The sequence below is a fragment of the Lagopus muta genome, chromosome 7 (assembly GCF_023343835.1).
Source record: "Lagopus muta isolate bLagMut1 chromosome 7, bLagMut1 primary, whole genome shotgun sequence".
Lineage (NCBI taxonomy): Eukaryota > Metazoa > Chordata > Aves > Galliformes > Phasianidae > Lagopus > Lagopus muta.
Genome location: NC_064439.1, coordinates 10,158,175 through 10,179,743, shown reverse-complemented (window position 1 = coordinate 10,179,743; position 21,569 = coordinate 10,158,175). Strand labels below are relative to the sequence as shown.

The 21,569-nt window shown below is 38.7% G+C and overlaps 1 protein-coding gene across 7 annotated transcripts in view; it reads left to right on the top strand.

The window, feature by feature from the left end:
• Positions 1-21,569, top strand: part of DIP2C (disco interacting protein 2 homolog C) — a 288,797-nt gene that overhangs the window by 185,119 nt on the left and 82,109 nt on the right. For all 7 annotated transcript variants that reach the window (XM_048952277.1, XM_048952275.1, XM_048952276.1 and 4 more), the window contains 5 exons: positions 2,709-2,840; positions 4,191-4,310; positions 5,167-5,364; positions 14,341-14,432; positions 18,487-18,597. In XM_048952277.1, the coding sequence (XP_048808234.1) occupies positions 2,709-2,840; positions 4,191-4,310; positions 5,167-5,364; positions 14,341-14,432; positions 18,487-18,597 (653 nt within the window). The remainder of the gene's footprint in view (positions 1-2,708; positions 2,841-4,190; positions 4,311-5,166; positions 5,365-14,340; positions 14,433-18,486; positions 18,598-21,569) is intronic.

The window sequence follows — 21,569 nt, the reverse complement described above, 5'->3', positions numbered from 1 at the left end:
ACTTTTTCATCAGCAGAAATATCAGGATGACTATTTTTAAGTAAACCTCAAACTTTACTTCTTGTTACCTGACATAAGACCAAGCATTTTTATCCAGATTGTGTTGTCTAAGCCTGCATTGACTGTTCTACACAAAAAGAATACATTTCACATAAAGAAATAATTAACATTTTCTTTAGAAGTCATTCAGACCAAATTTTTGTCTGTGTGACTTTCATTGCTCCAAGCCTGACTCTGAGAGGGGAACAACTGAAGATCTGTAAATGTAATGGATGAAACCTACAGCTGTAGATATTGCTATGATAAGACATCTGTTTAGCAGATCCTACACAGAAAGAAGGCAAGACAAGCCTTATTGTTCCTCTTCTGTAAGATAAGGATTCTTCTTAATAGAAATGTAGGTAGCAGATGTACCTCCTGTGCTAAAACCCCATTCTTTGGCCAGCCAGTGGTGACCATGTAGGGAACAGAACTTATTTGGGGTACTCTCAAGTGCCAAGGGTGCTTCTTCAAAGGGAAGCCTTTTTACAAAAGAATGGGACTCTTCTTTCTCATTTTATTTCACCCTGCTAGTGCCACGTGTTACAAAGAAATGTTTGATTTCATTTGTATAGATCTAAAGGGAAAGCATCTCTGCTCTGTGTTGCTACAAGTCATGTGTCTTCTCTCCTGTGCATTAAAGAAATCTTACCAACATTAAAGCCTGAAAGGAGATACTTCAACTCAAATTCAGTTTGCCTTGTAAACTCTCAAAGATGGAAATGTTTTGCTGGAGAGATGTAAACAATTATAGCTAATAAAAAACAGTTTCTCGTGTTTCTAATAGCTGACTAAGTACAATTCTTTTCTTAGTCACGTTCCTCTCTCAATTTTGCATAGTAAAAGAGCATTATAAGTAGAAGATAAAAAGATAAACATCAGCATTTTTTAATTGACTTATTTATTGGGTAATTCAATAGCAATCTATAAAACACTGCCACTTAGCAAGAAAGGGCAAAAATTGTGCTGAGTCTGAAACACTGGATAAATGACAAGACGTCTAAAATGGAGACATTATTCAAATGATTACCAGTATAAGCTTCATGGTCCAAGCTATTATACTTCAGTTGGTCACTTATAACGCAATACACAGTCATTCTTTCAGTAAAATGCTAAGAGTGGATGTGATCAGAATCAAAAGGCTCAAATGGACACGTGTAGGGTGCAAAATATTTTGAGTGGCAGAGTAAAACATCTCATATTTTCTTCGACCACTTGCAGCAGTTTGTGATATTTATGAATATGAACATTAAATAACAAATATAGACATTAATATCATTTTGATTTTTTGTGATGATTGTCAAATTTAAAAACATATCATTTTAATTTTTCACGATGATATTTTGTCAAATTCTGCATTCAAATTTGACATATGCAAAAATAGACATCTAATATAGCATCAGTATGCTGTATTTATAGCCATGAAGACTGTTCTTCTCTGCTGATGGTGCGTGAATTTGTGATTGAATGCACAAGAATTACAATGACCCAAAGTTCAAGACCCATGGAAATGCTTGATAGTTACATTTCAGATAAGAGTTCTTTGTTGTGGAAGTTGGTGTTACAGTAGGTTTATGGCATCATAATGCTTATAGATGATATTTACTACAAAATGCGTCTTGAGTGTAGTATGTAATTTTTCCAGAATTTTTGTATGTTAAAGGCTCGTTCCCTATTATAAAATGGAGAGCATTTCTCTTCACTTCATTGGCAGCAATATGAAGACTTATCTTGTTTTGTATCTCAGAGGCTGCTGGGGATCATTTATGTCAATAAAGAGAGAAGTTGTTTGCTCAGGGTATTTATCTCCATCTACCCAATGCTGATAAAAACATGGAAAGAATTATTAGACAAAGGGTAAAAATAGTACACAATACGTAGGTAACAGACACTGAGACCCGAAAACAGGCGAAAACAAACTGTGATTGCATGCTGAGCTATCAGGCTATGAAAGAGAAAGATTAGCTCTGTGGAATTGTTTAGGAGTGCTGGAATGAGTCAGATCAAATTGTGTTTGCCTTCTGGAAGGCAAGCCTTTGTTGTGCGGAAGAATTGAAATAGCTCTATCTAAAAATAGTAGACAAGCAAGTGTCCATGCAGAATGTAAAGTTCATGTTTCTTTCCACTTTATTTCTTTCCCCTAGATCCCAACCCTGCTGTGGTTGTATTGGCTTTTCTTTTTTTTCTTAACAAACCAGTGATTTCCTTTCTTAAGCAAAATTGACATATACAAAATACGTAGGCTATAAAAGCAGTCAGCATTGGCACTTGCAAGTGACTGACAACGTGCCATATTGCTTTTATTTTGAAAAACTAATGCAATAGTCTGTGAGGAGTATATTTTTCTGGGTCTTTTTCTATTGGAAGCTGTCCATAAAATTGAACTTAGTATAAAACTAAATGTTGGTATAGAACCAACAACTTCATTATATCTCTTTTTTTTAGCTTATTGCTTGCAGATATATGGCCCTTGTTTTAATCATAGGAAACTTGATATATTAAAATTATGATACACCTTATAGTTGAATACATTTATTTTGTGCATTAACTTCAGTGCCTGTTTGAATGTTGAAAATCAAAAATAACAAATGCTCTTTCCTCTCCCTTTTGTTTTTCTGCCCTTCAACACTAGAGGTACATGGTTAAACCTTTTAACTTGTTTTTCACAGAAAATCATTCTGCCCCTCCAGATGTTACCACTTACACTTCAGAACACTCGATACAAGTAGAAAGACCACAAGGATCAACAGCACGGGTGGCACCAAAGTATGGAAATGCTGAACTTATGGAAACCGGTGATGGTATGTCATAAATTGAAATTGCTTTCTTTTTGGCTACTGTAATCTTCAAAAGTTAATGAATATGTCTGCTCCCTGTTTCTTCTGGACAATTGTGACATAAAGACACGTAAAAAGTTACAGCATCTTTGGAGTCCAAAAATAAACTGATATACATGAAGCTGACATAGAGAAATATTTCTTAATCAGCAGGGCTGATTCCCTGTAGAAATTGCTTGGCAAATGAAAGCAGCAGATCTCTCTAGATCTGCTTTTCTGCTCTTATCTTGATGTGTGGCTACAGCTGGGCTGTTTTTTAAAGGGCCAAGAATATGACATAATAGGATGGCTACATCTTAAAAAGTGTCCTATTTGAAGTTTCATTTTCTGAGTGAATTTTTTTTTTGAAAAACAGTTATTTGTAAACCCTTTACTTATTTACTCCTCTTTTCTAAAGCATATTAAACCATATCTCAGTGAAGTGTGGAATTGTTGACCAAATGTATCACATCTAAACACAGCAGCTTCAGCTATAAAAGCCACTTGGTAGAAAAGTCATAGCCAGCCTTACAGAAGGGTGGGAACTTGAAATTTTTGCAGTGGAGTGACGGAAAGCTATTAGTTCAGGATCAGGTGACATGAATGTTACAGAGGTTTTGCACTCTACCACGGAAGGGGGGAGATGATTGGTGGGATTATGTTATAAAAGCACCCATTGCCCCATGCTGCTGTTCATGATTGTATTTTTCAAAGTGATGTATGGACAGGCATCTGCCTTCGGAGATTGCTGGCTGATGGAATTGGCTGTAGGGACTTTGGGGGAATACAGGATCATGTTGAAATAATACATAGATGTTGGTCATGTTGAAGATGGATACTGGACAGATGTTCACTGCGGTGTAAAGAGCGACCAAGAGTAATGATGAGGCAAAGCCTATGAGCCACACTCCTTGCAGAGCTGCTTTCTGCTGAAATACTCTTGTCAGTCAATGCTGGTGTAACCAGTAATCATGGGGAGAGCCAGTGCCCATCTTCTTACCTCCTAGAAGAGTTCTCTGAAGTTACCAGCATTCACTGTACAGAGTGTTTTTCACTGTGCTTCTCTCTTCTGGTCCATGTGCTTTTCCCGTCTAACTTTGCAAGCTCACTCTAACATTATTGTATTGTTTTTATTTATACTATACATCATTATTCCTTTATGCTGAAATGATCTTAATGTCTTAATGTTGAACACTTAACTTGAGTTGCAGTCACGAGATGGCATGAAACTGTAGTTGTGGCTTTGCAGTCCTAGCCCTTTTCTTACCCCACTTAACCTCTGGTGGTGTTCAGCGTAGCGATCGACTGATGTCTCCATTGATCCCTGTCCTGCAGGAGTACCAGTGAGCAGCAGAGTGTCAGCAAAGATTCAGCAGCTGGTCAATACACTAAAACGGCCCAAACGACCACCATTACGAGAGTTCTTTGTAGATGACTTTGAGGAATTGTTAGAAGGTAAAATGACTGTTTTTCAAAAGGTTTGGGGATCTCTTATTAAAACTCTGTAAAATGTTTGTCTCGCACATTGACTTCCTAGAAAGCTAAGTAAGCCCTCCCTGTACTGGCAAGTACCAAGAAGTGTTGATATTCAGTGGAATCTGCTTGTAGTGAGCTTGGATATAGTACAGTAGAATCAAAAGTCTCTGTTGTTTGCTTGTGGTTCTGCTTGCCATGTAACTGCAGAGGAGAGCAGGGGAAAGCTTTGCTCTGAGGGTGTTCAGCTGTGTATTATGGCCATTTCTTTTAAACACCAGTGTGAGAAAATCTGCCAGTGCAGGAGCATGTGAAATGTTTTACACATCCTTTGTGTAACAGAGGAGCATAAAACAAAAAGAGCAAACTGTAAGATAGAAACAAGGATAAAGTCAATAAATGGAAATTTGTTTTTAAGGAGGCCAATGCTTTGAGAATTAAGATTTGTCATGATATGGTGATTCAAATAGTCTTTGTAGCAGGTTTTGAGAATGTTCTAGCAAAGCCTGACTTAAATCGATGTGTTACTGATGACTTACTGAGTACAATTTTTCAGTAATTCTACAGTACATGTTATTATTGAGTTTTTGACAGGAAAAAGTATTCTCTGTCTCTCTTTAGGAATGAAAGAAAGCACACGCATTCCTAAGGTGTATCAGTTGCTTGATCTCTACTGAAGTTAAATGTTTTTCTGTTTTATTTCTCTGTTACTTCTCAAGACCTTCTAACGTCATTATTTTCAGGAAATTTTGCAAAGGTAACTTATTCTCTTGGTTACACAGGTGTACACAAGGTATAGAATTTACATGGTAACTGTATATCTTTTCATAATCATAAGTTCAACAGCCAGATCCAAACCAGCCAAAGCCAGAAGGAGCTCAGATGTTGGCTATGCGTGGGGAACAATTAGGTGTGGTTACAAATTGGCCACCTTCTCTGGAAGCAGCTTTGCAGCGATGGGGGACCATCTCACCGAAAGCTCCTTGCCTAACCACTATGGATACAAATGGAAAACCACTGTATATTCTCACTTACGGTGAGCATTCTTTGACTTCCTTGTGCTTTTATGTATAGCACGTAGTGTCTGCATCTATAGTAAATAAGTAAATGTATAATGAAAAAAGCACTCAAATTATGCATCTTTCCCATATCTGAGTAGGGTAAAAAAAGTTCTTAAGCTGTTCATGTCCAAGTATGAGTTTCTGAGATGTTATGAATTATTATACAAAGAGGAGCTGATACATCCATAGGATCATAGATTGGAAATTAAAACCAGTTTTTAAATAGAAGCGTATACTAGGGCAGATTTCCCTGAAGATTAAGGTCTAAATCCATTGCCATTGGATATTTCCAAGTTTTGTTTTGAAAAAGCAGAACCTGGTATAAAAAATTTACCAGCTCTCTGAAGAAGTTAAAATAGGATTTTTTTTTTCCTGTGTTCTACAGCTATTTCAGTGAGTGTAATATGAATTATTTCTTGTGGACATAGTTGTTAAGCTAGCAAACATACTCCCTTGAAGTAGATTTGCCAAAACTTATTTCAGTGTGATCTTTGGAATGTTGATGTATTTCAGTGTGTTCTTCATAACAATCTATTGTACCAAGAAAGGCCAAATGGAAATAAGCACAAGGTTATCTTTGTCAAATAACTCCTAATTTTGAGAAGTTGAGGATACTTTTGGGAGATATTCAAAGGGATTATTATGAATAATCATGAAACTTTGAGAGCAAGCCAGAACACTTCTGTCTGTTATCGGTATGGATATAAAAATGAGTTTGCTTTTTGTTATTTCTGTCTTCTCAGGGACCTAGAGAATATATTAATAACAAATATTCTGTGCAGAGAATATTTTTACATACTGTGACATAGAGGTATTGTTCAGTGCTGAATGCTCCTTCCCATTCAGGATTTAGATTGAGTGATGGTCCTTGGCTGAAAAGAAGTTTGGGATTGCAAATACAGTTAAAGGCTTTTAAAGCATACCAGAACTTTAGGAACTTAAGGTCATGCATGAAACATTTTCCCTCAGGTACCTCAAAGTTAAGAAGTTACTTCAATTAGGGGGCACACGATTCACCACTGATCAATGGTTTTTTTCCTTACGGGCATTTACTTGGAAATAGAAAAGAACTTCTAAGTTTGCAATTATATGTTTGCAGAAGAGCTATTCATATCATCTACTGAATGCCCTAAATAAGTTTGACAGGACTGGAAATGAAGATATTAGTGAGAATCAGACCATTTCTGAATATGGGATTCTGTCCAGAGTCAGAGCATATGTCCTACTTCTGCTGAAGGGCAGTAAGCTGAATAGATCAACCTGAGGAGCTCCTCCAAAGGGCTCGTGAAGCCTCCTAGCTTCTTTCTCTTTCCTAAGCTATCTCCTCCTGAGCATCTCTTCTGAGCTGTCTAAATCCTCAGACAAAATAGACAAAAGCTTTTTTTCATTACTGTCATTTAGCTGTGCTTATTTTTTCTGTTGCCTTTTAATAGTTCCCAAGGTTAAAAAAAAAAAAAGAAAAAAAAAGACTTTTTCTTTTTTTTTAATAGATAAAAGAAATGAGAAATCACCGTTCATAGAAGATAGAGTGAATTATCTGCTAGCTGGATTTCAAGCTGACATTCCTTTTCTTTCCTTTTGGCATAACACATCATGACTTTCTTTACTAATTTTCTTAATTTACAGCTGCCTTTGTAAGATCATTGTTATTACAGAATTGTCATTTTGTGACTTTATGAATGATTTTGCTGTAATAATGCCACATTTTGGTTCTGTACTATTTTCTAGCAATTGTGGCATCTTAAGAAGTTGAACATTAAAAGAAATTAAGCTTTGATCTCAGTAAAGGACTCACAAGCGTAATTTTTTATCCCTGTGAATTGTACCACTGGCCCTGTGGTAATAAACTTTTGAAAGAGGAGTCTACCCACAATCCTACCGTGTGGTATTAATATGGCTTTGCATGCATTTCTTTTTATCAGATGACCAAAAGTTTAAAATACCAACACCGAGACCATCCTGAGTTCGTATCTCACTGTTTCTTTTGTGTTCTTTGCCAACTAATGGAAGCAGCGTTACAGGGTTTTTCACATATTCACAATTTTGATAAATTCTCAAGATTTTAAAGAATAATTACAAGTTTTGAGAGGTTTGCTCTTGGCATGTTACACCCACTTATTCATTACCTTTACTCTTTACTGCTCTGCTTCAGTGTCCTCTCCTATCCTCTTCCATGTCTGCATGGAAGCTCTTATTCATCCTTCAACTTTCTGAGCAGGAGTAGAATTCTGCACGATTTCTTTTCTTCCCTTCTCCTTTTATATAAAGCATCTTTTCCTATTTCTTGTGAAGGGATCCCAGGTTTACTTGCCTATTCTAGACCTCTTTCCTTCTCTCCAGTCTGAGTTCAGGGATGTCTCTGTGACACATTTGTAGCTGTCAGCTAAATCACATCATGGCTGAGCAAGAGTATTTATTCCCATCACACCAAGCATTTTCAACTCCTCCTTTCTTGATCAACATAGATAATATTGCTCTCCTGCCTGTTCCTTGTGCTGTACCCCCAGTATCATAAATGACCTGGGTGTTTCTTCAGTTTTGTGCAGCCATTCAGTGTCTAAACATTGCAAGTCATTTTTCATAAAGACAGTGAGTTTAAAGAAGTTATTCTTCCAGCTCTAGGCTGAAATAATCTCTGCCTTCCATTTCTCTGTAGGAATTTATGTGATTTTTAATTCCTTGTATCTCCTATGAGATGATTTTTCACCATATTTTCCTAACTTATGTCTTCTATAGCATGTTTGGATTGTAGATAGAAGTTAATGGCTGCACTTCTTCCAGACTTCATATTTAAAAGCAAATTTTTTAAATGATTTGCTTAAATTCTTGAAATTATTTGCAGTATCCCAGTTGTAATTGTTACTCAGTGTACTCAGAGCTCATAAACTCTTTCTAGTGAATGAAACACTATGAATAATTACTTATTTCTCAAATATTTTGTTCCTCTGGGAACTTGGTTACGCGGAGAATATCTTAGTTAAGTTATTCTCAGTCCCTTTGTAAATCAAATCACTGAATATGTATAAACTGAAATGTCTGAGATAAGAGAGGGAAATATGTCTTTATAAGGCTGTATGCATATCTGAACTCTGACTAGAAACCTAATATATGCTTTGAGGAAAAGGAGGGCAATTTCTTACTTACAGTTAATCAGAGCAGTCAGGCAGCCGATCTTGGTATTGTTGGTATTAAAAATGAAACATTTAGTGATTTCTTAGAAGAGAAACATGAATAAAGGACAATTAAATCCTATCTACTACTTATGCTATAACAGCTACTTTTCTGACTGTAGAATGATTATTCTGAGAAGGATCAGAATGCCTGGGTAAAAAGCAAAAAGCCAAAAGCAATTGGGGAATAAGCAAGTTTTGAATTCTTTTATTGTAACCGTTATAGAAGGCAGCAGTACAAGTAGCAGTTAACTATATCTGATTCAGAAAACCTCACTGCCTTCATGTAACGCTTTCTTTAAAATATTTTGATGCCGAAGTCATGCAGTCTTAGCAATGGTGTTACACCTTCTAGTGGGGGTATCTTGAAATGGTTGAAACACAACAAGAGACCGAAAATATCCATCCGTGAGCTGTGCTGCAGCTGGTGTGCAAACCCCAGCCACCTGTGTCCTCTTGTGGCCAGGATCTCTAGGTCAGGAATTCCACAGTTACCAGGAGGAGAAAGGGAGCTCTGCTCCTAGCCAAGTAGCTACGTAACCAGATTGTCCTTATCTCTGAAATGACTCATTGGTTCCAGAGGTGAGAGTAATAAGAGACAGCTCCTTATCAGTCAATGATACAGTTGTTTAATGCTTTAACACTTCTGTTCTTTGACAAAGAAAATAACTTTAAAAAAATCTGTATTACAAAATCGTGATTTTTACTGGAATATCAACCACTATAAAAGCAATATTACCTCTATTCTGAGTGTGCCTGGGGCTTTTATTCTCTGCAATAAATGGTTTTGTTATTTTGTTTGGATATTTTTCCAGAAAGATTACTGTTTCCTGTGCTGCTTAGGATGGATCTAATTAGTTTATGAAGAAAGTGTTAGTAGGGTAGCAGAACTGTGACTGTTATTTTGCAGCATGGAAAAAAGTGCTCCTTTGCCTTCATTGCTTTAGGAAGTCTGCATTTATACCAGATTTAATATCTTCCTTTTTTCTTTTTAATGTAAGAAATGTCGTATTGTGTTCTTGAAAGAATGAATGTTTGACATTATTTTCAGTTAAGTTTTGGCAGTCTGGCAATTGCTGTGCATGGAGATTGGTAAGCAACCACGAGTTTTGCTGAGTTAATGCTGTGTGGTTCTTAAAAGCATATTCAGTAAGGGAGTTGTCTGTGGTTTGTTTTGTCTTCAAATTTTCTCCCTCTGCAGCTTTTCTCTTATAACCTTCTTTACATTCAACACAACTGTATAGTCCTTTTTCTGATCTCTGAAGGAAAAGGGATTTACTGTAGTATCACATAGAAAGTATATATCTTTTATCAACTGTTCCCTTTTTGTTTGTGTTTTAAGACCTGGAGGTTTCCTTTACCCTCATAATGTCTTACTTGACCAGATGAGCTATTAATTCTGTAAATTTTTGTAGGTAAAAGACACTGCCCTCTGAGTAGGCTGTTATAGAACAAGATTGATTACAAGTGACATTTAAAATAAGTGGTTATTGCCATAGAGTTGATGCTACACAAGCAAATCATAATTCCAGCAGCACACACACACACACACAGAGAAAGGAATTTGCCCCACGTGGATGTTAACAATGTTTGTCACATCTGTCAGGAGGTGAGGTGATGTTTTTCATCCACTCCTGCTATCTGCATGCGCAATGTCTGCAGGGCACAGCTCAGCTTCAGAGTCATAGCTGCCGTATCTCGTGCTTGCTGATATTTGCTGGGCACTGGGAATACTGAGCTTGGTTTTCAAGTGTGGGAAGAGCATTCAAGGTGACTTGGTCTTACTGCGTGAACACACTGCTAGGGCTTGCAGGTGTGGCAGCAGTATTTGTGACAGGTGACAGGAGTGGCTAAGGAAGATGTGTTTGTCATTAGAAGATCTATTTTGGTAAATGGTGAGGCAGTTAGAAAGACGTCAGGCAATGGCAGATACAGGGACAAGCTTGATTTCTTAGTGTCTTGTAGAGTTTTGAAAGATTTTGGAAGCCAACACCAAAATAAACAGCTTGTTGAGAGGTGAGAAGATTATAATTTGTAGTAGTGGCCAGGTGTATGTTTGCTGAATTTTATCAAGTTTGGCTTGTTTTCACAAATTATTTGAGGAGATTCTTTGGAAACTGCACAGTTTGGTTTGTTTGGGAGATTGTTGTGCACCTGAAAACTGAAAAACACGGGTCCTTATTGCAGGCTGTTACCCAGGACACTTGCATGTGACTGGCAGACACAGCACAGGATGTGCAGGAGCTTGGCCCCCTCTGGAGGTACCCTGATGGTGCCATCGGGCACTCAGATCTCTCACTAGTGGCTTAACCTCTCTAAATGGCTGATCCAGCCTTTGTTTTCAAACTAAAGAAAGCATTTGTTCGAATTAGACTGGAGCAGGATCTGTTGCAATGGGACAACGGAAAATGGTTTCAAGCTAAAAGGGTGGAGATTTAGACTGGATGTATGGAAAAAGTTATTTACAGTAAGGGTAGTGAAGCACTGAAACGGGGTGTCCAGAGAGGTGGTGGATGCTGTGTCCTGGGAGTCATACGGGGTAAGGCTGGACAGGCCTCTGAGCACCTGATGGAGATGTAGGTGTCCCTGTTCATTGCAGAGAAGTTGGACCAGATGACCCTTCAAGTTTATTTCCACTCAGACATTTCTATGATTCTTTGACTGCTGGATGTCAAAGCCAGGGGAAACAAATACTGCAAGCATCCAATGTCCTGGTAAGGCAGACAGCAGGGCATTCGGATTGGACCAGGCAGGGCAGTGAATATAAGGAGGGTCGCAGGCTCTGGGTGCAGCAGTGGTGCGGATGGACCTGCCTGGATCTTGCTTTCCATCACTTCAGGAAAACAAGGATTTATTGTTTGCTACAGCAGTGTTGCTATTATGAGCTGAGATGTAGACTGGTTCAGCCCCTGCTGCCTGAAACTGCAGTTTTGAGTCTCCCACTTCTGCTCTCCCATCTTGAATCCAACTTAGTAGAAGACGGATGGCAGCATGTTATCTGAGGAAGACCTGCTGAACTGACAACAAAGGGCCATATCCTCAGCAACCCCCAGCAGCAAGATTTCCTTTGCAGCCACGTGCGTTCATGGTGGGTTTCCCCTGCACAAGGATCAGCCCATCACGAGGTGAAAGCCCTGGATGGAGCACAGCTGCTCCCTCTCCAGGGCTGCCCTCCGCCCCGGGGCAGATGCACACCCTACTGAGGTCAAGGCAAGGTCTCCTCACTGGGATCTGTGGGAGAGATTTTAGCAATCAGCTGTTTCCCAGCAGTGTCTAATCTCTCAAGTTTACAAAAGAAGAATTACTCTGAATTGCAACCTAGGCAGAAGCGAGGAAGGAAGCACTTCAAAGATTTCCTTCTTTATAACATCCTCTGTTCCTGAGAGCTTTTGTCCTGCGGTCATGGAGCCCTTTGTGTTTCTCAGTGAACTGGCAGGCCAAAAGCCAAGGTGGCAAAGCAAACACAGCTCAGTGTGCCTCCGGCAGCACCTCATCCAGCAGCGCGGGCCTGGCCCTGGTGACTCACGCATTCCTGGCTCCAGCTCCTGCATTGCTGCTCACTTTGCAGCCCTTCTTTTTCAGGAATGAAGCTGGAAGAGTAAAGGCGAGCTTCGTGTTGAGCACAATCCGGGCCAAGCTCTGTGTGAGTTTGCTCTGGGATCAGTGCACTGATGGCTGCCCTGCACATGGTGGGACCCTCTGCAGCTGGCACTGCGGTGCAGGTGACTGCAGAGGCATGCTGGGCTGGGGCTGTGGAAGTGCTGAGGGATGCAGGAGAGACCTTGTGTTCCAGATCCAGCACAGCTCTGTGCCAATTGCCCTCCTTGATTCAGTTGTACTGTGTACCCAAGTACTTCTGAAAGAATGCATATAAGTGCTTTAATAGGAATAGTTCTTCGGAGTTCCAATCTCAAAGCAAATATCATAAGGTGGCAATTTTGATATAAGAAATATGAGTGTGAATATGTCACAAATGCAAATTTATGACAAATTTAATCTCCAGTAGAATTTTCACAGCACCCCCTTATGTCTCTCGGATGAGATATTAAAATCTCAGTGTTCATTTTTAAGCTCAAAAGTGTTTTATGTAAAGATGGCTGTTCAAATTCAGGACTTTCGCCAGGCCGTCGATTTCCATTCTCCATGTTTCTGTATCGCCACTAATTGTTCTTTTAAGATTATCACCACTGAAACTTTAATGCAATAAACTTTTAAGAGAAGGAACGTTTGCTTTTCTAAGATGCTTTGCTTTTATTCTACTTGCTTATCCTTTCTAAGTGTTGACTGTTGCAACAGGAATGCTTTAAAGACTTTTTTCCAGTAAGTGCATTTTATGCTATACTGTTATGAGGGCTAATTCTGCAGAGCAACTCCTGTATTGATGCTGTTTTCAATGGAACAGAATTAAACACTGAGGCAGTTCAGCATCCAAATACTGGAGCAGTTTTAAATATGTGAAAAACTTGGCAAAGCTTAATTTGCTGAGAAAATACTGCCATTTTCACAAGAAGTAATTGCACTTAGGGCTTTCTCAATAATAAGCAGCAGTGACCTTCCAATTTTCCTTAAGAGTTAAAAAAGAAAATCTGGCCTTCTCCATTGTACAGAACTTCTATATCAGATTGACACTTAAATTAATATAGTAGCATAGCATTTTATATCCAGAATGCGGAGGAATTTATAACAACTGTTTGACGTAGTTATAAATGGCAATTACTGCTTGTTTGGGAGCCTGAACTGCTGAAGCCCATAGGTAATCTGTTGTCAGAACCTATTATTGTTTAAGTTATTGTTGGGCGTGAATTAAAGATTCGTTACTGTCAGGCTGAATACTGCTTCAGGACAGAGCTGAGGGCCAGCCAAGAACAAGGTCTGCTACAGTAGGTGTTGTTCAAATGGAAGTAATGAGGTCTGTAAACAAAGGCTCTATGAAAGAGCCTGCATCTGGGATATGCTGGTCACTTGAAGGATTAATGAAAGGCACAATGGGGCCAATGACATCTTGATGAGGTCATTTTTTCTTTAGAGAATACTGGGGTGAGGTCTTAGTGAGGACAAGCCAAGTGCAGGAATGGAGAGATGAAGTAAAGGAGAAGAAAGATGATAAAGTGAAGGGATGTCTGGGAGCAAATGAAATGCAAGTGAGGGTAGGGAAAGGAAGAAGCCAAGTTAGACTGAAAAAGGATCATAATTAAAAATGAAACATGGCATACAGGTGTGCTAAGGATCAGAGGGTCCCTGCTGCTTCAGTGTGCCCCTTTGGTTTGTGGGGTGTTTTCTGTTTGTTGGATTTGTTTTTTTTCTTGTTTCTTCTTCTCTGGACTCCTTTCCTTTTACCCTTGGTGGGCTGGACTGGGAGAAGTGCCAACCATGATTCCTGAGTCATACTCATGGAGGGAAGCCCCCTGCATCACACAGGGCTGAAATACATTTTGTCCAGCTTGCGTATAAGCTGTCTCAACTTTGTGGTATTCCAACCACTTCTAGCAGCTGACTTTAGGACTTCAGATCCAATTGCTGCATATTAAGATAACTACTTTTGCCTTGAAGAAAACTTCCCTTTTTTGATTGTTTTCTTTTCTTTTTGTATAAAAATGTTGCTGTCTTGAAGTTCAAGAAAGCATCCAGTACATATTTGAATACTTCCATTAGTTGCAGCAATGGTATCACAGTTAGTTGGAAAATTCATACAAATTTTCCTACAGTTTTTTATTGCTGAGATATTCTTTGCAAAACACATGCAGAATGTTACAATTAATTCTACAATTTTTATGTTAATAGGCAAACTCTGGACCAGAAGTATGAAGGTTGCTTACAATATACTACATAAATTAGGCACAAAACAAGAGCCAATGGTACGACCTGGAGACAGGGTGAGTATCTCGGTGATTTGTAATTTCTAATAGTTCAGATGCCATCTCAACAAAGAGAGATTGAGGTATTTGGGGTGCCCAGAGGGAATTAATGCTGGGTGCTAAGGGCAGTTTGCCTTTCACTCAGGAAAGGGCTGATCATTCAGACAGATGTTTTGAATTGTATATTAAATCATTTGAGCTAGTATCTGCTGAATAGTAAGTTGAAGTTGTGGCAACATCAGCAATAAACGTTCCCATGGAAAGTGATTTTTGGACATAGAGCAGCTGTCTGTTTAGCAGAAGTTTGCATATAGAGCCTGGAGGTGTTGTGTGGTTTAAAACTTACTTACTAATGACTTCGTAGTTGTTGAGGTGGTAGAAACAAGAGAAACATAGTGGAGGACAAAGGCAAACAAAGGAAGAGCATTTTGGCAGCCAGTTAAATAAATAAATTACCCAGACTGGTAAGGTGGAGAGTATTTCCATTTCTTGTTCCTGACTGATTCAGTTGCTGCTCGAAGCTGAATCTAGGTGAATGGATAACATGCATAGACGGCAAGCAAGGGTTACAGAGCTAGCCTACCTTTGTGCTACCCCTTTTCCTTGCCAGAATGTGTATCCAAATTTCCACTGGTCTCATTCTGTGTTGGCTTTAAGCTATGGAACAGAGATTCCAGAACAAAGCTGTCAGAAATGCACATTTTAGAAATGACTTTGTAGTTTGAGTTTTGAATGTGAAATTAAGGATTCTTATTCCAAAGTATGATAGCAGTCCTCAAATTGCTGGTTCACTGGGTTCCCTTGTGCCATATGTGAGAAATGTGTCGATGTACGTTATATTTTTCTTACAGCTTCAAAAATGAAAGCGTGCAGTAATACTTCCCAGAAGTAAAAAAAAAATGAATTTAAAAGTGAAACCTGACAGTCCTTTTTTTGTTTCTTTTGGAAATAAGTCATAAAGCATTTAACTAAAGGATCTCTAGATCCTTAATCTAAATTGCTTCCAATGACAGCATTCAGACAGCAAGATCTGAAGAATCTCTTTTGCTTGATTTACAAGCATGTGTCTAAGCAGCAGCAGAAGAACCAAGTTGTTCAAGTGTAGGCATTACGAGAATCCACCCAGAAGGCTGTAAAAGGAATCAAGTTCAGAAATGGGTAGAGACGTGTGCATCTCTCTCTGTGCTGTCTACCAACCGCCCATCTTTGTATTAACTTAGTGCAACAACCACTGACATCTCCTAGCATTAAGAAAGGACTTGTAGATAATTCAGTCTGAAAGCTGGAAGTTCAGCTAGCACAGGACACATACTGAACAAATTGCAGTTCTTCTAAAATAAGTCTACCTTGATTATGGTGAAGCAAATGTTTATAGCTGAGCGCTGAAAGCATATGCTTTGTGTTGTAAAAACATCTTGCCTAACATATCTGTGTAACGGAAACACAATCGTTTGAAACGACTTTATGTTGAGGATGAGGTGTCACAGTACTGCTGATGTTTTAGGCTATTATTGTGGCTGTTATCCCCCTGTTGTAATAACATAAAAGCTTTCTGACCTCTTTGAAGGTGACTTTTTATTCTAAATAATGTATTTTGTGTGACAGCAGCTAGAGGTACTTTTGAAATACCAAATGAAATACAGGTGCATATTTGTGATCTTTTCTAAATCAGAGGGTAATTGTTTCCTTATGCTAATATGATATCAAACTCAGAAAGGGGAAAACTTTTCCCCTTGAAAAGCATCTTCTATCAATACAATCTCTATTTTTCATGGCTGCTGTTACATCACTCCTTAGTTTCTTTGAGCCAAAAGAATAAGTGTATGAGCCTGTATTTGATTCTCTGATTCTGATATAATTATAGTACATGAGGAACTGCATTTGCCTTCTACAGAAACTTCAAAAGTTCAACCTTGTGTCACCTCAGACAGCTGCCTGGAAATTCAGCTTTCTCTCTAAAATATCTGCCAGATAACCAGATTCTCGACAATGTGCTGTGTATTTTGTTTTCCTTCAGCCTTATCCCTTTTGGCTGTTACACTATTTATTTGTTTGGTACAGCTCTGTTAGTGATTAATGTCTTTTGAAGGGGAAGTTAGTGCCTTATTCCCACTAGACTTCAGCGAGAGTTTTTCACCTCTGTCAGCTCCTTTGAAAAGATTCTCAGCCACAGTTTCACTGTGTGTATGTAAACAAAGAGCAAAACAAAACCAACAATCCTCAGTGTACCTTTTGGGATCATTCAACGTCTTTTAGATGTTCACTGGGCTCAGCAAACTGCTATCCCTGCAGTGTACCAAGCAAAAACCCTTTCCTTCCATTTCCCTTGCGGATGTTTATGGTTTGTGTTCAGAGAATATATGCACTAACTGCAAAGCCATCTCGAGTAGTTGTATTGTTCATGTCCTACCTTACAGACATGACAGCAGTGTATTTTCTCTGAAGTTTCTGAAGTTACGATCTTCTGCTTAAAAACAAAGATATTTTTGACCCACTTGGCCATAGTTCGATTCCTTTTAGCTTAAAGGAATCCATTTAATTTATGGAAGGCAACTGTTTTGATACCATAAGAAAATACAGAAAACAGTTCTAAACTATAGCAACTGACTCTTGGACAGTACATAAAAACAGTGTTTTTGCTCTGAGACATTGAAACATGCAATTCCTACAGATGTCAAATCAGTTAAAACTGAAGACTTGTTAACAGTTTCAGCAAATTTTAAGGTGCTGTGATAGTTCATTCTGATCTTGTGTGCAAACTCAAAGGAGTTAAGATAGAAATTATGTGCAGTGCCTCTTGCATGCTGTTTCAGGTTCCAGCCTCTGAGGTCATTAACAAGTAATTGATGGCAAGGAGAGGTGTGGACTCTCTAGGCTACTAAATCCATAGCTAGACTGTGCTCTCACATATCCCCATCCATTTTGTACCTGGAGGATCTAAAGAGATTGTAGTGTCCATGGAAGTTAGCTGCCCAGTTTGCACAATTAGGGAAGATGGGCACCAAGTGGGCATGCAGGTGATTTTCTGTATATAATATTTTATCTAGAATAGGGTGGGGTAGGGTAAGGTAGGGTGGGTAGGATACGGTAGTTCATTTGAAAGAAAAATACAAAGATCACTGAGTCCAATTGCATGACCTCTTCAAGGCCAAAAGTGAAAGCAGTATTACTGAGCGCATTGTCTGAATGCCTGCTGAACGCTGACAGGCATGGAGCATCAACTACCTCACTAGGAAGCCTGTTCCAGTGTCTGAGCAACCTGACAGTAAAGAATTTTTTCCTGTTGTCCAGTCTGACCATTCCCTGGCACAGCTTTGTGCATTCACGTATATCCTGCCGTCAGTTATGATGAGCAGAGACCGACACCTTCCTCTGCACATCTCCTCATCAGGAATTTGTAGGGACCCATGAGGTTACCTCTGGGCATCTTTTCTCCGAACTAGACAAACCAAGAATCCTCAACCTCTACACACAGGATGTACCTTCCAGCCCTTTTACCAGCCTTATGATATGTTGCCAGCTTGGATGTGACATTCACTTTTCTAGACATCATTTGGTTGTGTTCACTAACAACACAGAAACTTCTATGCTTGGAAACAGTCCAGTCCTAAAATAAGATTATTGTGTGAGGCAAAGCCTCGGGAGACAAAATGTAATTGTTACTGATTGACATAATGATATAGTAGGTCTGGGTAATCAGAACTGTTTTCAGTAACTTAAAGGAAATACTAAATTAGAATGTAAAATTATTTCATTTGCTTGGTTATTTAATATCTGCAAAGCAATCAGTAAATTGAGAATCAGATGAAAGATATTGTCAATGTAGGAAACAATGCATCACGAAAATGTTTAACTACGACCTAAGTGAAAACGTTCATAAAAGGAATGTGTGTCAGAAGAAATTCCTTCTGACTCCTCATTCATCCTTCATTAGGTATTTGAACGATTATTACTGAAATGTTTCTGTAATCACCTCTCCAGAAGGAAGATGGAAACTCCAACCATTGTCAGTTGAGGCCCATAATAAAACATGCATTTCAGGATCTCTTTAACACATGTCTCTTTGTTTCAGGTAACACTTGTATTCCCTAACAATGATCCTGCTGCTTTCATGGTAGCATTTTATGGCTGCCTGCTTGCGGAAGTTGTCCCCGTCCCTATCGAAGTGCCACTTACAAGAAAGGTAGGGAACCAAACCTCTGTATTGCATTTTAAAACTTGTCAGAATGAATCATGACCAAGCCTAAGTTTTGATTATATTTTTGTGGGTAACTAGCCCTGACTGTACAGATACAAAGATAGCGTTGTGTGGTGAGTTGTATATAGTTTCTTCTTTTTTGGGATGGCAAATGTCAAGATGTGCCTGCAGTTGCAGCAAATGCTGGAGGGCTGCCTGGGAAAGGAGAAGAAAATTTTGCAAGAGAACAGTTCTGCCAGCCTTACATGCAATAATCTTTGCAGCATCTCCAAGCATAGTGATGTTGGTTACTGACGAAGAATCACTGGCAGCAACTGCTGATTTTCTACCTGTCCCTGCAACCAAAGCTATAATACCACTAGTTCTGTGTATGCAACTTCAGAGCATTTAGGGAAATGCCTTCTCCTGTGTCTGTATCTGCATTTGTATCCTGAAGCTTCTGTCACCACTGTCATCTCTGCCAAGGGTCGCCTTTGAGCAAAAGGAGTTTGGGAATTCTCGTCACAGAGCCAATTCATAAACAAAACTGACCACAGCAAAAAAGGTTTCTCAGATACAGTATTGGTCCAGATTCCACTGTTAGTTCCTTTGAAGGTGTTAGCAGGCAAGTAGGGCTGTTTCAGATTGAAAATATGCTTGGGGGTAATGAGGGGAGGGGGCTCAGTGGTGTAGATGAACCACAGCTGGAAAGCTCATACTCATGCTGATGAACATACATTTTTTTTTGAGGATGCATACCTTTGAGGCTGTAAATATATTTATTCCAAACTCTTTTTGTCATGTCCTCTTAATTTTAGCTTGGCTGGAAGCAAGGTTTGTTCTAAGGTACTCCTAATCATCCCTTACGTAATGCCTTTGTTATTAGTTAGCTCCAATAATGCCTAACTTTAATTGTTTGGTCTGGAATTGTCCGTGCAACACGTCTTCCTTAATCCTCTTTGTGGTATAAGCTAATGCTAGTTATTTGTAAAATGTTATATTTGAGTGCTCTGAGGAAAGGACTGGACTGTGGAATGACTGTAATGATCTTATCAGAATCATGCTGCATTTGCATCAAGCTATCACCGTGCTTTCACATTTGAGTGCAGCACTATAAGGTAATTTGAAGTAGTAACATAAGGTGAGAATTATTTCTATAAAGAGATTTTACATGCATCAAGAAAATAAGGCAAGTAGACTGCATCCATTGGAAGGTCATACGGAATGTTCACAAAGGTAGCTCTACTTTCATTCCACAAAAAAGAAGCAACATGTCTTTTAGGGATAAAGAAATCTAGTATGTCTTTCCTTGTTAGTTATTTTCCTAAGCATAATCGCATATTAAAATACATGGATAGATGTAAAATGTATTTATTTTAGAACATCTGATACCATATCCGTCCAGTAAGCTATGAAATCCAGCTGTCCAAGCAATCTAATCTAGCTGTGCACGTCCCTGTGCATTGCAGGGAAGTTGGACTAGATGACCTTTAGAGATCCCTTTCAACTCTGAGGATTCTATGATTCTCCAATGAAATACCCTATGTCAAATGAATAACTTACCCCAATTTGACTTCACCCCGTGTTTTTTTAGTATGTGCATATGTATGTGTATAAAAATAGGCACTTACACATGCAGATACGTATATATTTATATAAGGCAAAAACTACAGACTCAGTCTGTTTAACTATCGCCAGGATCATTCCATAATGTTTAAATATTGCATTGATAAAACAATAACAAAGATGTCAGCAGTAAAATTAAAAAGCAACATGATATGTCATCTATAAATAAAACCACGCAATCTCACAGCATATACTATTACAAATATTTCTGCATTTGTTTATGTGGAGCAGGAACTGGAGTGGAAGCAATGAGATGAAAATCATGTTCTGAGTAGTCCCAGAAGGAATACCTCTGCTTGGTCAAATGGCAGCAGATCGCTTCTGGCATCCGTGGGAAGATGTCATTTGTGTCATCACACAATGGCCTAGGCTGTTCTTTTGTAATTTACCATCATTTGTTCTCTTTTCTTCACGCTTCAGTAAGTTCTGGCAGTGTACATTTTTTGGTTTGTGTTTTGGAAGACAAATGCAAGCCAACAAACAGACCAATAATTATATTATAGGCTAATATAGACTTAGAAAATAGCAAGTCGATGTAGATGATCTATTTCAGGGAGTTAGATTATGAGCTCATCTTTAAGATTAAAAATGTGAGTTAATAGCTTTAATAATGTTCTGCATCTTCATAAGGAAGAGTTTTTCACAGCTCCTTGCAAATTATGCTTGACAGTTCAAAATTGAACAGAAATATTTGCAGCCAGGTAGTATTTTGGCTTATATGTTACTTTGCAGGCATCTGTGCACATATGAAACTAAAGCCTGCAGCCCATATATTTTGTGTGTATTCCCTGTCTTTGTATCATGAGTGTGATTTCTTTTAGCTTTTGACAGTTTATTTTCAGGTTCATTACTAGCTGAGGGTCCATCTCGTGCTCTTTCCTTCTGTATCACATCTTCGTGTTGAGCTCTGTACTCTGCTTCCCCAGAGAACTTTAGGAGATGTGTCTGACATGGCAGCTGGGATGGATTGCCTGGATTCCCAGCCACCAAGTCTTCAGTTTTGTTTATTCTCAGAACACTTCCTGATCTTTAGCAAGGATCCAGGGGTTGGAATTTGTGTCAGCATGATTTGGGCTCTTTGCAATTCGGAAATCAGATCTAAAATTAAAAACTGCAATCCCAGGCTTTTCTTTTTTTTACATCAAGACTAACTCTTCATTCTAGAAGTATTCAGGCACTTTACAGTCACTGTAGCAATAGAGTAACCATAATGTTTGGGTTTTTTTTTTTCTTTTTTTTGTATTTATTTAAAAATATGTTTTTAATTTCTTTTTCTTCAGATTTTGCAGGATATATTTTATTCCATTTGATGAGCACCATGAAATTTATTCTACTACTCTGATACAGCCGTG